General features: G+C 39.4%; 1 protein-coding gene and 1 long non-coding RNA gene across 3 annotated transcripts in view; one reads left to right on the plus strand and one right to left on the minus strand.

The window, feature by feature from the left end:
• LOC127571216 (uncharacterized) overlaps nt 1–4,541 on the plus strand; it is a 28,322-nt gene extending 23,781 nt beyond the window's left edge. Inside the window, exon 2 of the long non-coding RNA XR_007956458.1 lies at nt 4,413–4,541. This is a non-coding gene — a long non-coding RNA (uncharacterized LOC127571216). The remainder of the gene's footprint in view (nt 1–4,412) is intronic.
• Nucleotides 1,191–22,832, minus strand: psma3 (proteasome 20S subunit alpha 3). Of its 2 annotated transcripts, none has more exons than XM_052017372.1 (11): nt 22,703–22,832; nt 14,999–15,081; nt 14,259–14,382; nt 13,133–13,234; nt 11,438–11,511; nt 11,093–11,165; nt 8,639–8,704; nt 6,688–6,734; nt 2,038–2,105; nt 1,527–1,591; nt 1,191–1,446 (listed from the first exon to the last, which is right to left on the minus strand). In XM_052017372.1, the coding sequence occupies exons 1-11, from the start codon at nt 22,721–22,723 to the stop codon at nt 1,402–1,404; spliced, it is 768 nt and encodes a 255-aa protein (XP_051873332.1). In that variant the 5' UTR covers nt 22,724–22,832; the 3' UTR covers nt 1,191–1,401. The 2 variants fall into 2 exon arrangements, with proteins under 2 accessions (XP_051873332.1, XP_051873343.1); XM_052017383.1 differs by lacking the exon at nt 22,703–22,832 and adding an exon at nt 18,726–18,756.
• Between the last annotated feature and the right edge of the window lie 1,297 nt (nt 22,833–24,129).

The raw sequence follows: 24,129 nt of genomic DNA on the forward strand, positions 1-24,129 counted from the left end.
ACAAGTAGATTATTTTCTGTGTTGAACTCCCTGCAAGAGTCTTGCTCATGTTAAACACCACACATCTAGCAAATTGGATTATTAAGTTTGCTGGTGATACATTTATTTTAGCACCCCAGATAAGTTCAATTTGCCACAGGGAGAGGGAGAAACAACCCCAACATTCTAGTGCTGGATAAATTAACTTATTAACTAAAACCATTCCACAGCAGTTGATCTAAATATGTAATGATACAACTAAAATAATTTTAATACTTGTGCTCCAATTATTCCTCCCATGGCTAAACACCTGGAGTACTGAGCACTAATTTTTCCTCACTGTTGGTTGAGCTGTTTCCAGTTTAAGATCCACAATGACGAGACCATAAACATGTAACCTCCCACTAGTTTTCCACCTATGAGATGGTTGATGGTCAAGACCTAGATGAGGTGTAGGAATGAGGTAAGTAACTGCTGCTGTGAAGGTGAAAGGATCAATGTTGAGCAGAAATCTGGTTAAATCATTCACCCATTGAGGAATTAAGTATTTTCAAATATCACTGCCCCTTTTAAGATAGGGGAACAGAAACCAAGCAGATGGAATAACACTTTGTACTGGCATCAGCATTTCTAAACTAAGACTTTGTTTACATAGCCATGGGCTCTGTTTCACCAGATCCAGCTGTGCATAGATGTGGTTCTTCCCAGTGGAGTATGACCACAATGTTTTACACTTATGAAATAGTAAATTAACTAACAAGTTCCACTAGTGATTACCAGATACTAAACTAATGTGCTAGATCCCTCTTACTTCCTTGTGCCCAAGTCTTTGGAGTGGTCTTAAGAGTTATAACCTTCTGACTTGGGCAAGAATACTAGGAGAACCACAGCTGATACTTAATCCACTTATTTCTTTGTCCAGTACCAACAATAGCTTCTGGATGATACAAGTACCCTTCCACTATTTTCTTGACTGAGGAAACAACTAATAGACAATTGCAAGGAGTGGTATAGCCTATTTAATTCTAGTTCTTTAGATAAGTCACTTAATTTGATGGTGGGGAGAATAGCACTGGCTATGAGCTTTCTTACTGATTCCAAAATAGCAAAGCAATCAAGTCCAAAGTTAGTTCAAATTATTTAGCCATCCAAAGAAATTAGGTTTAAAAAAAAAGCACTACAAGTAGTCCTATTAAGCAAAGTCAACTCGGTCAATGGACAAAATTTTATTTTGGTCAGACTGTGACCAATAATATTACACCTTTTAACAGCAGGAAGTTGCCTCCAGCTCCATTTCTACAAGTATTTGGTCAAGTTCAAATTTACAAACATGAGAAAACACTTCAAACTTGATACTATGATTCTAACTTTAAAAATAAAAAGGTAGGAGTCATTACAAATTGTACTGTATATTTGAATTAATTACATGTTGTCTTCATCAGATTCATCATCTTCCTCAAGAGATTCCTAAAAGAAAAAAGTCCAGTGAGGAGTCATTCAGAAAAACTACATATATTTAAATTTATAAGAATGATATTTGAATTTACTTTGGCGTATTTTTCTGCTTCCTCCTTTATATCTTTAGGTACAAGTTCATGCCTGCCTTTTGTAACTGCAAAACAAATGTGGAACACAAGTATTAGTCTTAATGCCAAAACTCAGTGTTTATTGCAGAGGTGTTCTGCTGGAGTTCAACCACTGTCTGTTAATGCACTGGGCTAGTCATGCATCACATCTTGCCTTTAAGTGTGGAAGTAAGCCAGCTCCATGTGAATTGTGTACACTTTCTGGCTCATAAGATTATACACACTACCAGAAAATCAACTCAAGCTTCCCATCAATTTGAACTTGTACTACAAGGCAGCAAGTTGTTTGGTGTGGTGACAAGTTGCTCAAATTCCTTCAATATAAATTTGGAATTGTAATAGCCTTACATGCAGAGTTACTTTCCATACACTTGGTCAACAAAACTAGAGTGCTTTGTGAATATCTTAAACAGGAGTATTCAAAATTAACATTACTATTTTAAAGATAGATAAAATTAAGGAAATACATTACTTTCTCCAACCCAGCTTAGCTCCAACTCGAAAGATTTATCCTTTACTTCATCATGGACGATGTAGATTCTGAAGATTAAGAATTTAAGTTATTGCATTTGTGTAATGTTTCACCAAATAACCTACAGATCAGAATATTGCAGTACATTTTAAAAATTAGTCCTAGAACTGACTTTTGTTTCAGACACTGTCAATCATTGTGCTTTTTCCTCCATTTGATAAAAAATGACAAACTTGTTGCTTCACACAAGGACTGTAGACAGTGGTGTGCCACTAAAATCAGTGCTGGGGCTACACCCCAAGTACTTAAGTGTCACTTATGGAAATGTGCTTGGGAAAGTAAGTGTGAAAAAACTGTCTGTTCTAAGCACCAGTGGCATGACTGACATGTCTGAACAAATTAGCAAGTGCTCCATCCAGTGGACCAGCTAAGATTAAACAATTGCAGAGATCAAATGATTTTCCAGATTTGGCACTTCGGTCTCAGTCTAAAAAGAAAACCACTGAACTAGAAGTGTGGAATTGCCACTGTCCAGCTCATACTTGGCTGGCAGTAATGCAGTTCTGAAGCAAAAGTATGTGCAGAATTCTAATTTACTCATTAGCTTTACCACCTCTCCATCTAAACTGAGCGATTTCAACTGCTTGAATGCTGTGTAATCCAAGTTTTCATTCGCCATTTTCGGTACTTTCTATTACCACACAGATGGAGCCATTTCTGATAAGCCAAGCCTTAATGGTCCCAAAAATGCTGAGCTATTTTCTTGCTATAGTGCTTGGAGTGAACATGCCCCAGTCACTTAACTGGTGATACTTATAATGCAGTGCAACTATATGGAAACTTGTGGTGGAACAGATCAGCAGGTGCACAGGTTTGCTACCAAATGCAAGTCTGAAAAATGTTGTCACCATTGGACACTGATGAATATGCAGGGTGATGGTTGCCAAGATGAGTACAGTTTAACCACTCAGCATACAAATAAGAAGTTGGTAGGAAACAATAGGGACAAACTGATTTTAAACACCAAAGGATGGTAGACTATGTTCCCCAATACTTAGTGCTGGGACCAAGGCCTCTAATATTGAATGGGGAGTTGTACAGGGCGAAATGTCAGTTTGTGGATGGCAAAACTTTATTTAAATAGTAGCAGTAGTAAACTGCAAGATGGCAAAGTACTGTGAATGTGGACAGGCAATTGGTAGATGAAATTTAATTCAATGTCAAATGATTTTGCCAGAAGTGAGTAGATTGAAAAGCATACTTACTAAGGAGGTTGCAGGATCAGAGGGAAATAAGTGCAAACTGCGTGAAAGTGTAAGGACCTTTTGGGATGGTGGTTAATAAAATATGGAATCCAGGAATTCAGAGTTCAAAAAGAAGGAAGTTATGGTGAACCTGTGCAACCAGATAAGGCTGCAACAATAGTATTGCATTCCAGTCTGGTCACTTAAGGATATGAAGGTCCTAAAACAAAAGGTGCGTAAAAGATTTACTAAAGGATCGAAGGATGATTGACTTCACCTATAAAGGTTGAATGACGGTAGCTACTCTGCTATTGGAGCAAAGGAGGTTGAAACAAAAACGCTATACTGGTTTAGATGAGATGAATACACTGATGGAAGCTGTTCCCCTTACCAGATGGTTCTTAAGCAAAATGTAAAAGGGGTAATGTGAAGATAAACCAAAATGTAAATAGCATCTGCAAATTCTCTGTAGTAGCCATGGAGGCATAAGACTGATCTGACTGCTCTACTTGTAGCCAGTGCCTTCAGGACCAAATTGTTATGCTCCTGATTTGAGTATGGTAGATAGTCACCTGCCAATAAATGAGGTTTTTTCATGCAAAGTTTTTGAAATGGCAGATGGCTACGTGTGCATCTTTGCCTGGTAGATTAAAACCAGGTGTTCTAGGAGAAAGAGCAATGTTACTGAGTTTTTGTTCTCTTAATAGTCTAGCTTTATTCATGTTATTTATTCTACTTCAACCCTGCTATCTTAGCCTGCATACAATCAAATAGTATAGACTACATTATGCAGGTTTTCCAGAAAAATCATAAATTTGCCTATTAGACTGCAGAAGAAACAGATTAACTCTTGGGGGGGGGGGGGGGGGGGGGGGGGGGGGGGGGGGGTGGAAAAGAGGAGAAAGGGAAAAAAAATCAGCCAGGTTCCCACCAGCATCAGTTAAAATTGAAAGCATTTGTTAATATTGATTTTTAATCAAACTGTTGTTAAGTGGGTGCTTTTTAAGATACCCAAAGGCACCTGCCACTTCAGAAGCAAATTTTAATTTTAGGAAAAGAATTTATTTTTAAATGTGATATGAAGTGATTTAGTTTGCTGCTTTTTAATTCTACAAATCTATCTTCTTCCAGCTTTTTCTCAATTGCAAGAGTCAAGCTTGAGTCACGTATCTATTGTGGACCCCAATGTCAAAAGGAAGACAACATCTTCAAAAGTAATATTGCCTTATGTACAAAAATAAATTATATTTTAATCCTGAATACTGTTTTGATCTTCAACTGAACATCTGATAAAGTGGCACCCCAGTCAAAGTTTGTTACCGTGATTAGTTGAGTAGAAGATGAACTGATCTCCAAAAGTCAAAGTTAAAGATGAAACATTCTTTTCAACATTTTAAGCAAGATTAAGTATTATTTTTGTTTTGTACCATTTTAGAGTGAAAAAGGAAAGGAGCACCATGCAAAGTTTTGGCACCCCCAAGAGATGTTGAGCTCTCAGATAACTTTTACTAAGGTCTTCAGACCTTCATTAGCTTGTTTAGGCTATGAATTGTTCACAGTCAGCGTTAGGAAAGGCCCGTGATACAAATTTTAGAGCTTTATAAATACCCTGCCTCCTCAAATCAGCAGCCACCGTTTGACTGCAAAGACCTTTGGGAAGATTTAGCAGACCTCTGGCGTGGTGGTGCACTGTTCTACTGTGCAGCAACACCTGCACAAATATGACCTTCACGGAAGAGTTATCAGAAGAAAACCTTTCCTGCATCCTCACCACAAAATTCAGCGTCAGAAGTTTGCAAAGGAACATCTAAACAAGCCTGATGCATTTTGGAAACAAGTCCTGTGGACTGATGAAGTTAAAATAGAACTTTCTGGCTGCAATGAGCACAGGTATGTTTGGAGAAAAAAGAGTGCAGAATTTCATGAAAAAACACCTCTCCAACTGTTAAGCACAGGGGTGGATCGATCATGCTTTGGGCTTGTGTTGCAGCCAGTGGCTTGAGGAACAGTTCACTGGTAGAGGGAAGAATGAATTCAATTAAATACCAGCAAATTCTGGAAGCAAACGTCACACCATCTGTAAAAAAAAACTGAAGATGAAGAGGATGGCACACACCTCAAAATCCACAATGGACTACCTCAAGAGGTACAAGCTGAAGGTTTTGCTATGGCCCTCAAAGTCCCCCGACCTAAACATCATCGAAAATCTGTGGATAGACCTCAAAAGAGCAGTGCATGCAAGATGGCCCAAGAATCTCACAGAACTAAAGCCTTTTGCAAGGAAGAATGGGTGAAAATCCCCCAAACAAGAATTGAAAGACTCTTAGCTGGCTACAGAAAGCACTTACAAGCTGTGATACTTGCCAAAGGGGGTGTTACTAAGTACTGACCATGCAGGGTGCTCAAACTTTTGCTTTGGGCCCTTTTCCTTTTTTTTGTTATTTTGAAACTGTAATAGGTGAAAATAAAAAAGTAATCTTGCTTAAAGATGACACTTTAATATTTTAACTTTGCCTTTCAGAAATCAGGTCATCTTTTACTCGCTTAGCTATTCAGTAACAGAAATTTTGACCAGGGTTGCCCAAACTTTTGCATGCCACTGTATATAACAAATCATCTTGCAATTCCCAGAGTTGTCGTCAGAAACGGTAGTACATGCCTGGAATGTGCTGTCAGGGGAGGTAGTTGAAGCAAATACAGTAGCAACATTTAAGATACATTTAGACAGACATGAACAGGCAAGGAAAAGAGGGATATGGACACCATGCAAGCAGATGGGATCTGCTTCATGATCAGTGCAGACCTGGTGGGCCAAAATGTCCTGTTCTTGTGCTGTACTGTTCCACATCAGTGGAATAGATAGCACATTAGAGCAAAATCTACTTCTGACAATGCTAGTGCAGCCTAATCAGCTTTTGTTTGGAATTTTATGACCTTGTACTTAATTTCTTGATAAAGCTTGGAGAAAAAACAAAAATAACTAAGTAATTAGCATGTTACTATCAAAAATTTAAAGCCATTTCAAACATTTGATAGATATATTCAATATGCAGAGTGGTGTTACACCATGAGGGAGCTACCAAGCTTATATTCTGCTGCAATGCATTGCCAAGGAGAACCTGGCTCTATACCTTTTATTATTGCCAAAATGCTGGTATCAACCAATTATGGCCCCATTTTAGGGAGAAAACACCAGGTCTCCGCTTCACTTCTGGACAGCAACTTTGAGAATCACTCAATAAGTTGATACTTAATATCTAGGCTCACACAACACAATCAGGTGTACCTCTGCACTAGCCAAGCCTGCACAACAGTAGGGAAAAAAAACAGCTTCCTATTGCAGCTACTGATCAAGTAGATCAAGAAATGTCTATGTATTTTAAGAATGGCTGAAATGCAAACTTACATTTTTGCAACTTCTTTAACCACTTCCCTGCAAGTCATATCTTTCATCTAAAATGAATTGATAAGTGAATTTTATTTGTTGTGAGCATCAAATTATATTCATTCTATGATTTTCAGTACATTCCAAATCAAGCCCAGTTGTAACCTTCTTATGAAGCCAAGTTAAGCAATCATTCAACCAAGACACCAGCATACTTCATTTTGAAGCCACATTATTAAATATTTCTAATGTAACGATGCTTTGATTTGACTTGAATCTGGTCATAAAACCTCTGCCGGCAGGAGGTATACTGGCTTGATATACATAAGCAGTTTATTACAAATTGGTATATGAATATCCTGCAAAAAGAATCTACAAGACATCAGACCAGGTTTTTCATCAATTTTGTGCAATAGTTAAAGGCTTTCTAGAAACCACTCAAGTTTTTTTTTAAAAGACCAAGAGCAATAAATGAAACTTGTCTCTTTTGAGGCCACAGAGTAGATGAATGATGAATTATAAACACTCCAGCCTGACAGCAAAACACAGTATCATTTGATTGCTCTCATGAGAGGTTTACCTGTATTTAAACTTTAAAGGATATCGGGGGAACTACCCAAAATTGAACAGTATAGCCTATGACAGTCCTATAAATCAAAAATATGCAAGACTTGTTAATTAACCTTTTAACACATTATATGCAAGTGATGAATTGCAAAACTAGTTTTCAACATTACCTATCTAGTATTGCTACTAAAATACTTGGGTTTTCCCACTATCATGCAGTATCTCACCCATCAACATACTGTGTTAAACTTATGAATTCTGGCACATTTTAAAGCATCCAAGAACACAATATGTATTATGACTAAAGGCCTAATTGTAGTGGCCTAGTCCCTCTGCCTGGAATCATTGCTCCATAGTTCACCTCTGCCCAGTGAACCTGCTGGATCAGAGGAACTTGACTTGGTGGGCCTTTGCATTGTAGTCCTACTACCACCCAAAAGCTAGCAAATCCAGGTGTGGAGCTTTGCACACTGTAAAGCTTGTGAACTACTTTACTGTTTTTAATTATCTCACAGTGTGACTTAAAAACTAATAAAACTTTAAAAATAATTATTTAAAACTTTTTTTAGTAGTTTAACTACAATAAACACAATTAAAAAAACTTTAAAATAAAGCAGAATAATTTTAATAAGCAACTTGCACCCATCTTTGCAACCTAAATCTCAATTTCATTGGAAAATGAAGACCATTAGGCTCTCAAATGCTGTATCAAGAGGGCTGGGCTCCATTAACAGTTTTAACGTCCCAAGTCCATCATTAAGTACCAGATTTTCAGACATATGCACGGAAGTCTGAGATTCATTTCAGTTTCAAAGGCTGAATGTGAGTTCAGTCAGAACCACTAACAATAATCAGCAAAATGAAGCCCAGTACTTGGCATTCTGATTTTTTGTTAAAAAAAGAATCTAGAGTCAGGGATACAGCACAGAAACAGGTCCATCATATCCACACCAACCAGTAACACCCTATTATCCTAATCCTACTTTAATCCCATATTTTTTATTATTCTGCCCACATTCTCATCACCTCCTCCCCCCCCCAAAAGATTCTACCTCCCACCTACACAATTTACAATGGCCTATTAACCTACCAATCTGCTCGTCTTTGAGTGTGGGAGGAAACCAGAGGACCCAGGGCAAACTCACGGGGTCACAAGGAGAACATGAAAACTCCACACAGACAGCTCCCAAGGTCAAAACTGGACCTGGGGTCTCTGGCTCCTCTACTACCTCCTGTGTCGCATATTAAAAACATTTCAGCTAATCACCAGTGAATCAGTTCTACAGGTACTTGTCTGATCAGTCAATCTATAACAGAATCATTACCAAGTTTGCAAAAACATTACATAATATGCTAGTTTATTCCTATACCCTCACATTATATTCATTTAAAATCTCTAGTATACCTGTAGCTTCTCAATTTCTGTTTTTGCTGCTTCTTTAGCTTTTCCAATTGCACATCCCCAGTAACCCTGTAGAAACAATTAATATTTTAGCTACAATGTTTCAGTTTTCATACATGGCACCTATAGAAAGGAAATCACAAGAGCCAAGGTATTCATGTTAGCTTACAACTCATCTTGAAGGTGCAGATTTTAAAGTGCTACATCAGGTTAATAAATTGCCATTACCCTTTCAAACCCCTGCTGTACTATTGAACTAGTCACCTGCTTGATCTCTTTGGGCATACGATAATGAGCTAAAAGAAAATAACATGGGATGAAATGCTGCCAGTTCATAGACATAGTGGAGCGAATATTGCAGGTAGTATCCCAGAAATATAATACAGAACAATAAGTTCAGAGTGAATGAGATAAATGAAATCAGCATTTAAAAATAAGAATTAATTGGAACTTGAAAAAAGTGGATATGTAGATAGTGAATGCACTAGATGTCAATTTCCAAAATTCCAAAGATTCTAGAATGGTTTCCACAGATTGGAAAGCAGTCGTTATTCAAACAAAAAGGGGATAGAAAACAGACAACTATGGACCAGGAGTTTGCATGTTCTCCTATGATCTTGTGAACTACAGATCAACTTGCCCGACTGCACTAGTGAAAATGCTGAAATTTACTATAAAGGAAGTGATAACATGGCACAGAGGAAATAATAATGGGATAGGGAAGAGTCAGCATATCTTTACAGAAGGAAAATCATGTTCAACAAATGGGTGGCACACCAGTGCAGCAGTTAGTGCTGCTGCCTCAACTCCAGGGACCCAAGTTCAATCTGTACAGAATTTGCATATTCTCCCCATGGGTTCAGCCAGGAACTCCTAAAGGGAAGCTGGAAGGTAATTAGCCTAGGTAAATAACAAAAAGGAATCAACAGGAGGTAAAGGGCATGCAAGAAAGAATAAGCTGAGGAGCTACCGGGAAATAGCACCAATAGGATTGCTCTGTTGGGATCTGGCACAGATCTGATGGGTTGAATCCATATTGGTGATTTGGATGAAGGAACCAAATGTAATATATCCAAGTTTACTGATGATACTAAGCTGAAGGTAGTGTAGGTTGTGAGGAGGTTGCAGAGAGGCTTCAAGAGATTGTGGACAAGCTAAGTGAATGGGCAAGGACGTGGCAGATGTAATTTAATGTGGAAAAGTGTGAGGTATCTACTTTGTTAATAAAATATGAAGAGTGTTTTTTTAAGTGGCAAAGAATTGAAAAATGCTTGTATTCAGAGGGACCTGGGTATCTTTATATATAAAAATCACTGAAGGTTAACTTCCAGGTCCAGAAAGCAATGATGCAAATTGTACAAAGGTCTTCATTGCAAGAAAATCTGTGTTCAAGAGTGAAGTCGTCTTACTGCAATTATATAGGAACTTGGCAAGACTGCAGCTGGAATACTGTCCACTGGAATGGTCAACCCAGCCAAGGAAGATTAAACTTGTGATAAAGAGAGTGCAAGTAAGGTACACCAGATTGTTTCCTAGGGTGGCAGTCTGCCCTATAGAGGAGAGATTAAGCAAACTGGGCCTGAAATCTTCTAAACTCGAAAATATGAGGAATTGCATTCAAATATACAGAATTTTTTTTCTTGGTGATATTTTGCTTAGACAAGCTTTCTCAAAATAGTGTCTCAAAATAAAGGATGGCCATTCAGGACAGACATGAGAATAAATTTCTTCCCCATATGGTTGAGTCTTTGGAATTCTTTATCCAAAAAGATGATGAAAGTATAGTCAGACATCTGTTAAAGTTGTGGTAAATAACTGCACCAACAGCCAAAATATTCCACCACTGATCCAGATACACAAGTTTAAATCCTACCGAGGGGTCCAAATTCAAATAATTAAATCAATTTGGAATTCAAAAACCTAGTTTCAATTACAATAATCAAGAAACCACTGGATTGTTAACAATCCACCAGGTTCACTTATGTCTTTCACGGAAGGAAATTTACCATCCTTATCTGATCTGGTCTACATTTGACTCCAAATCCACCAGTGTGGTTTACTCTTAACTACCTCCTTTGTTTAAAGAAATTATACCCAAAAACAAAAAAAAATCAAACCTTCGGGTGGATTTACACTATAAATTTGATGCTACTTGTACTTCTGCCAACAAAACCCCCAATATTGTGAAATGGATAGGTCTAATTACTCCCATATTTTAAATGGCATAATGCAAGTCAACTTCAATTTACAAAGTACAACACTGGGCATGTTTCAAATCCAAAAATGCAAGTTCTAGATTTAAGTTCATAAACATGTTAAATATAGGAACTTTTCCAAAATGCACATGCTGCTACTATTAGGTGTACAGTCATTATGTAAAACTACTAGTAATATCTGCTTTCCTAGGAGTGGCTTATAAAAAAATGTAGAACTTTCAATGTGATTGAAGACACTTACATGGGACACCCCTGAAGGGTCAATCATGTACATCTGAGCACCATCATCCTTGTCATAAGACCCCATAATAAAACTATAAAGAGAAAAACATTTTGGAATAAATTTGTCAAAGATTTTCAACTTGAATAAATTTAAATGGTCTAATTATAGTTGAAGAATTTTATGTACAGTTAAGTATGCAATTTCCACATTTATCAAGCATCCCACATTTCCAAACAATACTCCAACTGTTGGCCCACATTCCCTACTCTCCCACACAGTGATACAAGAGGTGGCTTAAAATATGAACAGAATCTTAAATTACTCTTCAAATCACTTAATGGAAATATATTACATTAAAATTACCTGCTTCCAAACGGCCTCACAGCACTATATAATGTGTAAGCATGGACGTACATTGCTACTCTGTCTGCCAGATGCTAAAAAGAAAAATATTTTAGTAAAGTTGAAGAGTAAAATTATCAAGACTCATGATACTTTAAAGTACACCCATGTTCAAAATCAGCCCAAGTACCTCGTTTCTATGCACTGTAAATAGTAGCAATGGATGGACTTCTGAAATTATTTTCAAATACCAGTACAATGCAGAGGTTTTCGTTTTTGCTTTAAATTACAATGATAAACTTCATGCATTCGGTTTTTATTGTTGTTTCAGATTTCAAATACAATTTTTATACTTTAAGCCTTGGACCTTCTATTTCCCATTCCCTCCCAACCTCATTTTCAGACTATCACTGCGGGTGGGGGAATGAGTGACGTGCGAGTCCAATCTTTTACTTCACAAGTGGAAAACAAAATTAAGTTGTCTTTATAAAATATATATCCTTCATTTCTCAGGCAGATTAGGCTTTTAAAAGAATTTCAAAATTGGAAAACAGCGACATAAACAAACACCCAGCATCTATATTTTTGTATTGAAAGTAAATGCAAAGGATACCAAAGCTTAGTAATTTACCGTGCTTAGCAATTTCACAACAGTGTCAGAATAAAAACAGCCTCTACATTATCCATAGACTAGTTTTGCTAAGGGCTTGAACTTTATGGTTAGGCTGGGTACAGAAAGGAAACAGAGCAATGGCCAAAAAGAGAGAAAACTGAGCTGAAGTGTGTTGTCTTCTGTAGTTAATGAAGATGTTTTCAGGATTGTTGAATGAATCTATTTAACTTAAAATAATCAGAGCTCTGAATTTGGCCATTTGGCCCATAAATTCTGTGCCAGCTCTTTGTAGAGCAATCCAGTCAGCCCTATTCTCCCACACATTGCCCATTGCCTCATATCACCCCCTTGCTCTTAATGCAGTCACTTTCAATCAGTCTCCCCTAGTCACTGGTTGTTCCACTATTGGAAAGTTTTTCTCCACTGCATCTAAACCAGTCAAGGTTTTGTACACTTTTATTAAATCTAGGTGTTTCTCTAGGCTTCCATCTTAACTGAAACTATCCAATCCCTGGAACCAGTCTCGGAAATCTAAATATGAAAAACCATTACAATTCACTTTTCAACAACAAATAGTTAAATCGCAAAGACTTGAAAAAGTTCTAGCTTCAGTTACCAAAGTTGAGAGTTGGTAAACTGCAATTAATTTCAACCCTTCATAATTGGTGAAATGGTGGAGCTGGGGAGGGGCAAAGGAGTGGTTGGGGCAAGGGGGTCTTTTAAAGTCAAGGTTCATCATTTCTCTCTGCTACCTAGCAAGCTTAGAGAGAAATGCATGTAGGTTGAAGCATGGCAAGGAAGGCTAGCAAGATACTACAACATTGTCGAAAGCTAACAGACTGCTACCTCTGGGAAATAAATTAATTCAATAGCCATGGGTCTATACCACTGGAGGAAGTGACAAAAAGATAAAGAGGGAGGGGACAAGTTGAGATAGAGGGGATTTAGTGAAAAGTAAAGCATTTGCTGCAATTTAAAGCGCATTTGGGAGAAAATATTTAATTAACAGTTATCACATTTAAGTTTTATATGTTACATTGTGCAGTTCACCCAGGAGAAATTAAGTGTCATTCTAAAATAACACTACAAAGTAAATCTCATACCCTCAATGGAATATCGTATCCATAATTGGACCTAAAGTTGGAAGCTTCTTCTCTTGCAATATCAGTAAGAGATCGTGCATCTGCCAGAAGACCTGCTACTGCCTGTTGGATGAAGCAATCATAATAGCATTTATTGATAAAACTTGTCTTCCAATGAAAATATGATACACATAGTATGAAAAGAAATTAACAAAAATATTCACTTTTTACACCCATTGTACATTTTTCCCCATACGGTTATATATTCTAATCTGCTACAAAGTTTTCAATGTTCAAGTATGTCTTCACTTTACCTAACAAACTAACATGATGTTATCGAATGACAACCAGCAAAAAAAAAGCTACATTGCCTCCTTGCTAAACTATTAGACTGTTTGTTCAACATGCAATACTGGATGAACAGAAATTTCATCCAAACGATACACTGGGAAGAAAAAAAACGTTTTCAGTCCCTAACCACCCACTTTCTGCTTTTCCACGGAACTTGTTTAAAACTAAGCCAATCTGTTATCAGCTTTTGTGTCATATTTCATCGTGTTGAGTTTCAAACCTCATCCTCACCATCAGCAAGGCAATTCATTTTCATCTCCATAACACTGTCTAGCTTAGCCCTACTTCAGCTGTAACTGAAACCCTAATCAGTGCCTCAATTATAAAAACATTACCAGTTGACATGCTTTACTCAACTGTTAACTTGAGGAAATTAAAACCTCCACTACAAGTCTTGTTCACACATCACCACTGAGTTTGGCAATTCCTACTGGTCCCTTATTCAATTCAAAATTCTGAGCCTTATTTTCAAATTTCTCTATGATCTTGTTCACCATCCAACAGTTTGTCATACACATGCATGTCAAATTTTGGTCTCATTAGAATCCACCATTTTAAAATTAGTGACCGTGCTTTTGCCCATCACTTTAATTCTCCTCTAAACTTTAATGCCTCTTTTTTTTCCTTTAATAGTCCTTAAAACCAACCTCATTGAACAGCCATTTAATCATTTGCCCCAATATCTCTGTGACTTAGTGACAATATTTTGGTCAATGACATTATGAAACTCTTGGGACATCACTGCAGCATTAAAAGTGCTAATTTTACTTTTAAGGAAGACTGTTTAAAATCTTACCATTCCTACATGACGATCAATATTAAATATACGTTTGTTAGAGCCCTGTTCATACAGTTTAGAAAGAACCAGTTTCTCTACTCCAAAGACGACTCCATCTTTACATCTTATCCCAATGGCTGTGCTGTGCAAGCAAAAAGAAAACCCCATTAATATTTTACTTGCCCTGTTCAATACTTATAAAGTACAAGATCACAAGTGTGTGTGCTCTTTCATTTTAAAAGGAAAGCAGAATTTTTAGTTTAATATTAACTCATCTAGCATTCAAGAGTTCATCAAAAATGTGAAAATGAAGATTTTGACAACTTTCATCATATAGAAATGAACATAATTAAAATCATGATTTTGTATCAAATTTAGAAGACAACAAAGTGGCTAAAAACATTGCAGGGATGTGATAATAATAAATTGCCAAAAGAGTGAAGTTAATTTGATTCTTAGCTATTGAAATGTCCTGGATAGGAAGGTTGGAAGCATGAATTCATTCCAAGATACGCGTTCCCGATTAAAATTCAGAATTTAATATGCAGCAACAGCATCAGGTTTGGTTATGGTGCCTCCCACTTCCCCACAGTTGAACAATAATGTTTACATGGGAACAACAGCCACTTGTAAAAGTAATGCTTTTGGAACAGTACTCCAACAAAGCATCAACACTCAGAAATAAGCTTGAGATTACTTTCATTAGTTTTACCAAAGTCTCAAGAAAATACATCCTGCAACAAACACCAGTTCCTTACCTGCTGTTTTCAACAGCTTTCATTGCATATTCAACCTGGAAAACTCGTCCATCAGGAGAAAAAGTTGATGCTGACAAATCATACTGAAAATTAAAAAATATCTTATATAGCAAACTAGCAAAGTGATCTCTTCAGGTTCAAGTACTACAAAATATTTACATAGGATAGGAACAGACCACAGAGGCCATTGAGTATTCCCTTAGACGAACTGTCCCTTCTCAGTAAGTCTTCCTAACCCCCTTCCCTCCCAACTAAAGACTGTATGCTAATTACCTCTGTTGCTTAAGTTAGTGGGTGCCACAATTAAACAAATGAGTAAAAATGCATCTCCTTTTTCCAGTAGCTTTGGATTTTAACCTAATGGAAATTTGCACATCTATTTCATTGAATATTTTAAAAGACTTTTCAGGTCATCCATCTCTTACTGCAGGAAGGAAAAAGTCCCAGCATTTGCAATCTTTCCCAATAGCTGCATTCTCTCTCTCCCTCTCTGACTACCTTTTAAAGACTTTTTTTTTGCACTTTCTTCATTGCTTCTATGTCCTTTGAACACAAAGGCCAGAGATGTAGATAGCACCAAGTACCGGGATGCGACGCAAGTTTAACATTATTTAAGTTTTTTTTAAATTCTATAATCCTATGTGTTTAGACCACAAGATTATAACAGAATTAGGCCAATCAGCCCATCAAGTCTCCTACGCCATTCAATCATGGCTGATTCTTTCAATCCCATTGTCCCGCCTTTTCCCTTTTCAATCAAGAACCTATCAATCCCTCTGCCTTAAATACACCCAATGACTAGGCCTCCACAGCCCCCTGTAGCAATGAATGCCACAGATGTGGAGGTATGGCTGAGGAAATTTGTATGTATTTGTACTGCTGACCTGCAATGGTGCTTTTTATAATTTGTTCACCTGTATCCCTACACTCTTCTATCCCGTTCAGTTTCTTATTTTACAAAAACATAGGCAATGTTTGTTTTTCCTACCAAAATCTCACTTCAAAGTTACTCAACCACGCTGTTTCCAAAATTTTTCTTAAATTAGGTACACTCTTCCTCAGACGCCAGTTTGGTATTGTGCACAGGTTTTAATACCATTTACTTTAAGTTAAACAGCAGTGCCAACAAGATCCTAATGGAATACTGCGTTTTATCGTTCTCCAGTGATTCACCTTTACTGTCCACTTTCTACTTAAGCCAATCTGCTATTCATTCAGCTATTAGCCCAACTTTATATACCCTTATCTGTCATACAGCTAACCAAAAGGCTTTTTGAAACAAGTATAAGACATGCACTGATTTATGCTTATTCCATTATCTCTACAAAAGAATTCCATTAATTTAGTTAAGTATGTCTTAGCTTTTTGAAATCCATTCAGCGTTGCAACCCCGCACCCACCCCCAACCCTCCACTGATGAACTTTCTGGCCCTAGATAATCTGTTATTTACTCTAAGATTCAAAAACATTTCAAAAGAATGATATTAAGCTGGTTCCAATGTCCTTCTTGTAAATAGGAACATCAGCTAACTTACTGAAACAAAATGCTATGGATACTGGAAACCCAAAATAAAACAGAAAACACCAAAAATCAGGTTGAGCTGCATCTGCAGACAGAGAAATCAAGTTAACGTTTCATGTCAAAGTCCTTTCATTAGAAATCAGCAAGTTAACCAGTCCTCTGGAACTATTCCTTCTATAATGTCATCCTTGTAAACTAGTGCTTCTACCTACCTAGTTTGCGTATTCGTGGATGCATGCCATAAAGACCTATTAGATTTTACCATCTTTTAGTTTTACTGGTTTGTCCATCATTTTCTGCCTTTCCATCCTATTTTTTCAGTAATTGTCTACAAAATCATTATCTTTAATAAAAAAACTGAGGCAACTACTCCATACTTCTGCCTAATTTCACTACCACTGCCAGACTTTACTATACCTAGATTTTAAAAAAGTAATACAACACATTTCCTTTTATTGCTCTTGATAATTTAACTGCTCTTACAGATACTTCATATTGTCCTCTTCTCCTTTAGTATATCTTAGTTTCAGTTTGTCCTTTATTCATCTATGATATCCCATAATTTTAGCTTGTTATATGGGCTTTAGTGGAAAACATTTTCCTTGGTCTATTACACTGTTTAGATTCCCATTATCTTTGTGTCTCTTGTTTCTTTAAGACTTTGTCCCAGTTTATCTTTAGTTCCATCTTCATTCCCTCATGATTTGCTCTTTCCAAAATTACTTTAGCCTTTGTCCTATTTTTGTCTCATGATCCATGCTATATTGTAGTCGCTGATAAAATGCTCTCCGATTCTTACTTCTGTTTGGATTTATCATCCATTATATGATCCACTCAATTTATCAGAAAAGTCCTAGACTATAGAAAACTCCCATGATTATATCTCAGATCATTTATTCATAGAATCCATGAATTGTATAGCACCGAAACCTGCCCTTTCAGCCCATCTGGTTTATGCTGACCATGAGACCAGTCTACACTAATCCCATTGGCTTGCATTAGGCCCCTAGCCCTTTACACCTTTCCTGAACCTAGTCAAATATCCTCTAAGCATTGTAATTGTATCTGCCTCTACCACATCCTCTGGCAACTTGTTCCAGCCCTATTTGAAAAGTTACCCCTCAGATCTCCTTTAGATTTCTCCCCTTTCACCTTAAAATTGTGCCCTCTAGTTCCAGATTCCCCTGCCTAGGAAAAAGACCATCTATTCCATCTATGCCCCTCAATTTTATAAACCTTGACAAGGTCACCCCTCAGCCTCCTACATTCCAGTTAGAATAACCCCAGCCTATTCAATCTCTCCCTATAACCACAGTCCTCCATTCCAGGCACCATACTGGTGAATCTTTTATACACTCTCTCCATTGCTACTACATCCTTCCTGTAGTGTGGCAATTAAAATTGTACACAATACTCCAAATTACATCCACTATTTGGTGGACAGCATATTTCCAGTGAAGTGTTAGATAAATCCTTTGCCTCTTAACTGTAAACAGCATAAATTGTACACCAAATAACTCCTTCCTGGAGTGGGTACCCACTTCCCAAGAAATAGAATCCAATATTCCCAAAATCATCCCTTTGGTCAAATGCTAAATCTCCTAACCCTTTTGCCAACTTTCAAGCAAGCTCCTAGTTTTTAAATTTAGGTACAAACTAAATTTATCAGGATCTATTCCGTAGGTCATTGATTCCAACAAGCAGAAAAGGTGGATTTCTCACCTTCCCAGATTCCTTTCTGGGAATTCTATACCTCTCGTCTTCTAGCAGGCAACATACCCATCTTAGATTTTAGCCCAACTCAGAGTGCAACAGATCCCTCTAATCATACAATCTCCTGTAACTAATTATTTCTTCTTTGAGTTTCCCTTTGAACGTTTCCTTGCTTACTGGCTGCTTTTTGACTGTCATTGTCCCTATCCACAGACATTATTTTGCACCTGTTGGACAATAGTACCTTCTATAGCACCCACCTATATCTCCTTTAATAGCAGACAGTTATACTCTCCACTTCCTGAACCTGTGCTTTGCTCTGCTGTATGATTATACTCTGAAATTTGCATGCTGATGCCAAGGGTAAGGTATTAGATAAGCACTTTCCATCTTCACCAAAGAGGGTCCTTCCAAAATACAAGTAGAGGAGATAGTAAGGACACCGGGTACATTAAAAATTGATAGCACTAGCTGTGAAAAAAGTTGACCTACCAGCTAAGGCACCAGAACTAGATGGTATCCATACTAGGATTCTGAGGGCAGTAAGAAATTGCAGGTGATCAGGCCACAATCTTTGATGATCATTGAATATGGCAGTAGTGCCAGAAAGCTAAAGAGTAGCAAACATCCCTGCCTTGCTCAAAAAAAGGGAATAAGGGCATGCCCAGCAATTATAGGCCTGTCAGTTTAACCTCAGTGGCAAGAAAGATTTTAGAAACATTGACTTAGATAGGATTAATAGTCACCTGGAGGAAACAGATCAATTAAAGGAAGCCAGCATGGATCCGTCATGGAAAAATTACATTTAACCAATGAGATCTTTGTGAAGAGGCTAATGCAGTCAATGTAAGGCTCAAGCTTCTGCAACTTCTCCCAGAAGGTTGGAGAGAAAAGGGAATAACCAGGATGGCAGGCATCTGTTATAATATTATTAGCCTTCCTGAAGCAATGCACCATGAAGATGGATTGGATGGAAGGAAGTAACGAGCCTGTGATGGACTGGGCAGTGTTTACCACTCTCTGGAGGTTCCATCATCCAGAGCAGAGCAGTTGGCAAACCAGGCTGAGATGCAACCTGTCAAGATACTTTCTACAGTACATCTGTAGAAGTTTAAGAGAATCCTTGCAGACAAGCCAAATCTTCTCAGACACCTAAAAGTACATACACTGACGCACTTTCTTGATCACTGCTGATCCCTCTTGATCCCTCCACAGTATGGAGGGACCAGGTGAGTTTGCTGGTGATATGGATGTCTAGGAACTTGAAGCTGTTGACCATCTGTACAGGAGCTCCGGTGATGAGAACAGGGTTGTGTTCAGGCACTGACCACCCCCCCAAATGTCTCCAACTTCCTTAGATCAACAACTGGCTCTTTCATCTTGCTGACATTAAGGGCTAGGTTGTTGTTCTGACACCATGACATAAGGTTCATAATCTCTTTCCTGTACTCCATCTCATCATTTTTGTTGATTGGGCCTATAACAGTGGTGTCAATGGCGAACTTAAAGATCGAGTTGGCACAGTACCTGGGTACACAGTCATGGATATACAGAAGAAACAAAGGACTGTAGATGCTGGAATCTAGATGAAAAACACGATGATGCTGGTGGAACTCAGCAGGCCAGGCAGCATCCGTGGAGAAGAGCAGGTAGTCAACGTTTCAGGTCAGGAGGACCCTTCTTCAGGAAAAGGGGAAGCCCAATATATAGGAGAGAAAAGCAGAGCAGTGATAAATGGACAAAAGAGGGGATGGTGATAGCTAGGTGCAGGAAAGAGATAGTGATAGGCAGATGTGGGGGAGGAGGGACAGCAGATCCACCAGCAAATGGGTGAAAGGTAATGGAGAGAGGGAATAAAAGGTAGGAAAAAAAAAGAGACTAGGAAAGGGAAGAAGCATGTGCGGGGGGGGGGGGGGGGGGGGGGGGGGGGGGGGGGGGGGGGGGGGGGGGGGGGGGGGGGGGGGGGGGGGGGGGGGGGGGGGGGGGGGGGGGGGGGGGGGGGGTGGGGGGGGGGGGGGGGGGGGGGGGGGGGGGGAGTGGGTGGGGGGAAGAGGGGGTGGGGAATTACCTAAACTGGGAGAATTTAATGTTCATAGCCATTAGGCTGCACGGTGCCAAGATGGAAAAATGAAGGTGCTGTTCCTCCAGTTTGCTCTTGGAATTCTCCTGGCAGTGGAGAAGGCCAAGGACTGACATATCAGTGACAGTGTGGGAGGAGGAGTTGAAGTGACCGGCAATGGGAAGATGCAGGTCATGGTTACAGACAGAGCGCAGATGTTCTGCGAAATGGTCACCTAGTCTGCTTTTGGTCTCACCAATGTAGATGAGGCCACACTTGGAGCACCAAATGCGGTAGATGATATTAAGGGAGGTGCAAGTTAATTTCTGTCTCACCTGAAAGGACTGCTTTGGGTCCCTGTATGGAGGTGATGGAAGTGGTGTAGGGGTAGGTGTTGCACCTATGGCGGGGGCAGTGGAAAGTTCCCGGGGTGGGGGGAGGGGGGAAAGGAGTGAATGAGGGAGTTGCGGAGAGAGTGGTCCCTGCGAAAGGCAGAAAGGGGTCAGGAGGGGAAGATATGCTTGGTGGTGGGGTCCTGTTGGAGATGGGGGAAGTGGCAGAGAATGATGTGTTGGATACGTAGACTGGTGGGATGAAATTAGAGGACAAGGGGGACCCTGTCCCTGTTGGATCTCGGATGGGTGGGGTGAGAGCAGAGGTGCGGGAAATAGCAGAGATACGGGTACGAGCTCTCTCGACCACAGTCAGGGGGAAGTCACAGTTAGAAAAGAAGTTGGACATCTCGGGTGTCCTGGAGTGGAAAGCCTCACAATGGGAGCAGATGCAGCAGAGACAGAGACGTTGAGAAAAAGAGATAGTGTCCTTGCAAGAGACAGGGTGGGAGGAGATGTAATCGAGGTAGCTGTGGGCATCAGTGGGTTTGTAGAAGATGTCAGTGGATAAAGAATCTCCTGAGATGGAGACAGAAAGATGGAGGAAAGAGGGAGGTGTCAGAGATAGTCCAAGTGAATTGGAGAGCTGGGTGAAAATTTGTGGTGAAATTTATGAAACTGTCGAGTTCCACACAGGTACAAGAGGTGACCGTTTTGCAGAACACCGCAGTAACCACAATCTGCATCCCCCCGTTGCCAGTCACTTCAACTCCCCCTCCCACACTATCACTGATATGACAGTCCTCAGCCTCTTCCAATGCCAGGAGAATTCCAAGTGCAAACAGGAGGAACAGCACCTCATTTTTTTGTCTTGGAACCTTGCAGCAAGCATTGTCTGCATTTTGCAGCACAATAACTGAGCTTGGAAAGATCTTGGTTCTGAACTGAAGCTTCCTGTTCCCTCGGCACAAAATACCTTCCTTACTCAAATAGATAATATTATTCTGCTTAGCTACTTCATTTATCAAATTCTCAGCTATGCACACATTTCTACATGCTTATAGAAACATATAGTATATCATTCCAATCTACACCATTTGGTCAGTCAGCCAACAAAACATATGTATAAACACCCATTTACTTTAAAACTAAAAATACTAGCAGATTAGTTTTAAATTAAGTAAACCGTATTAAATTATAAATCACCTGCATTATCACAAGTGCTTAGGTTATGAAATCCATTACGAGTATTTTTGCAGAATTAGATTCATTATGGCATTCACAAGAGAACTGAGAACCTAAGAGGGGAAAGAATGTTGGCCTGTAGGGAGAGGGACCAAAGGAACTGTGCTTGCATGGAGTTGGCACAGATTCAACGGGCTGAATCACTTCGTTCCAATTTTGTTTTGTGATTCTGTGCCGGTTTGCCGGTTCCTAATGGGTAATGACCAAAGTTCAATAAATGACGTCAGTATAATAAGAGAAAAAATAACTGGCAGCATATAAAATTGGGAATGTATGAATTTTAAAATACGTATGTTAACCGGGCTATACAATATGATTCTACTCACGTGGAATGTACATAAACAGATCTATCATCAGCAAATTCCTGCGAATTTTAAAACCCAGATACCTTCCTGTAATAAGCAAAGTTTTCAACACGAAGTTCACATCAGGCGAGTAGAAGGTCGCTCTCCGCCGTGCTCCCGATCTCAACAATAATTTGCTGATGAGCTACACCGCCGAAGCAGTCTCCATATCCTCACTTTCGCTTTCATGGGGAGCCTCCTGGTGACTCAGCAACTCCACTCGCAGGGACGCGGCGACAGGATCAAGCCCGCAGCCAAGTTGCCCAGGGTGCCCGATCGCTCGGTTCGCCGGGACCTGCTGCGTTCCTCCGAGTGGGTCCGCAGTAGGAGCCCGGCTGCCCGGGGCCCAGCACCGTGCAGCCATGCCCGCGGCAGGCCTGAGCCTGAGCCCCAATTACCAATCCTCCCAGGACTCAAAACCACCACCATCTCCCCCCTAAGCCCGCTCAGCGACGCCCCCAAAGGAACGTGTCGTCCCCGACTACTCACCCCGGTACCGATGGAGCTCATTCCGGATCAAAGAATAAATCCAACTACTCTCAGTGCGCCGCTCCCCTTACCACCAGTCCGACCGCTCCACCAACAATGCGCATTCTGATTGGACGCGAGCCGCACTCCCCCTGCACCTATCAACAGGACGCACACTTTGGAGCCGCGCTCGCTGTGCCCGATGGGAGGAAGGTCGGGGCCCGAAGTAAGTGGGTTGCCCAGAATTGCTGATGTCTCCAATGTTTGAAATCTAGAAAGAAGTGCGCTGATTGCATTGTGTACATCTTTTAATGAATAAAGTATCTTTTTGAGAAAAAATACAGGCGAGAAGAGAGCTAGACTGAACTTTACAGGCAGAAAATCTGTATTTTTTAAAATTTTAATAAACAAAGATTTTAAATTTAATTAAGTAATTTTTAAAATAAATAAATGAATGATTAAAAATACTCTGCTTCAGAAAATCCTGAGTTCTGATGAGAGATAGTCTAAATGATAGCTCGTTTCCTCCACAGATGTCCCCTGTGTACTTAGTGCAATTTTGTTTTCATTGTTGAATGCAAGAAAATAAGAGCAGCAGTAAGCCATTAGGCTCTTCAAGCCTGCCCCACCATTTAATATCATGGTTGATCTGTGCTGGCCTCAACTCCTCTTCTGTGCCAGTTCTCCATACCCCTCTCTTCCTCGATCTATCAAATATTTATCCACTTCCATTTTAAGTACTTACAATGATTAAGCCTCCACCGCCCTCCGGAGCAGAGAATTCCAGAGATCCCTCTGCTGAAGAAATGTCTAGTTTGTATGACTGGCTCCTTGTAGTTATCTCCCCTTGTTCAAAGACTCTCCCAGTAGTGAAAATATCCAAATATCTACCCTGTCAAGCTCCCTTTGGTTCTTATATGTTTGAATAAGCTCAACTCATTCTTTTAAACTCCAAAGAATACAGGTCCAAACTATTTTGTCTCTTTTGGTCAGAGAGTCCTCTCATCCAAGTAAATAGACTGATGAATTTCCTTGGTACTTCCTCCAACATTACTATATTTTTTTAGGTAAGGGGACTAAAATTGTATACAGTATTCCAGGTGAGGCCTCACCAACACCCTGTACAATTGCAACAAAACCACCCTATTTTTAAACTCCAACCCCTTTGCAATGAAGGCCAAAGTGCTATTTGCCTTCTTTACTACTTGTTGGACCTGCCCCTTAGCTTTTTGTGATTCATAAACTAGAACATCTTGATCCCTCTGTACTCTCTCACCATATAGATAATCTGCTTTTTGATTCCTCTTATCGGAGTGCATAACCTCATGTTTCCTCACATTAAACTCTATGTGCTAGTGTTCTGCCCACTCACACAATCTATCCATATCCCATTGCAGAATCACAGTACCCTTATCAGAACATGCCCTTCCACTTACTTTTGTATCATC

This window comes from Pristis pectinata, chromosome 1, assembly GCF_009764475.1.
Source record: "Pristis pectinata isolate sPriPec2 chromosome 1, sPriPec2.1.pri, whole genome shotgun sequence".
In the NCBI taxonomy this organism is placed as follows: domain Eukaryota; kingdom Metazoa; phylum Chordata; class Chondrichthyes; order Rhinopristiformes; family Pristidae; genus Pristis; species Pristis pectinata.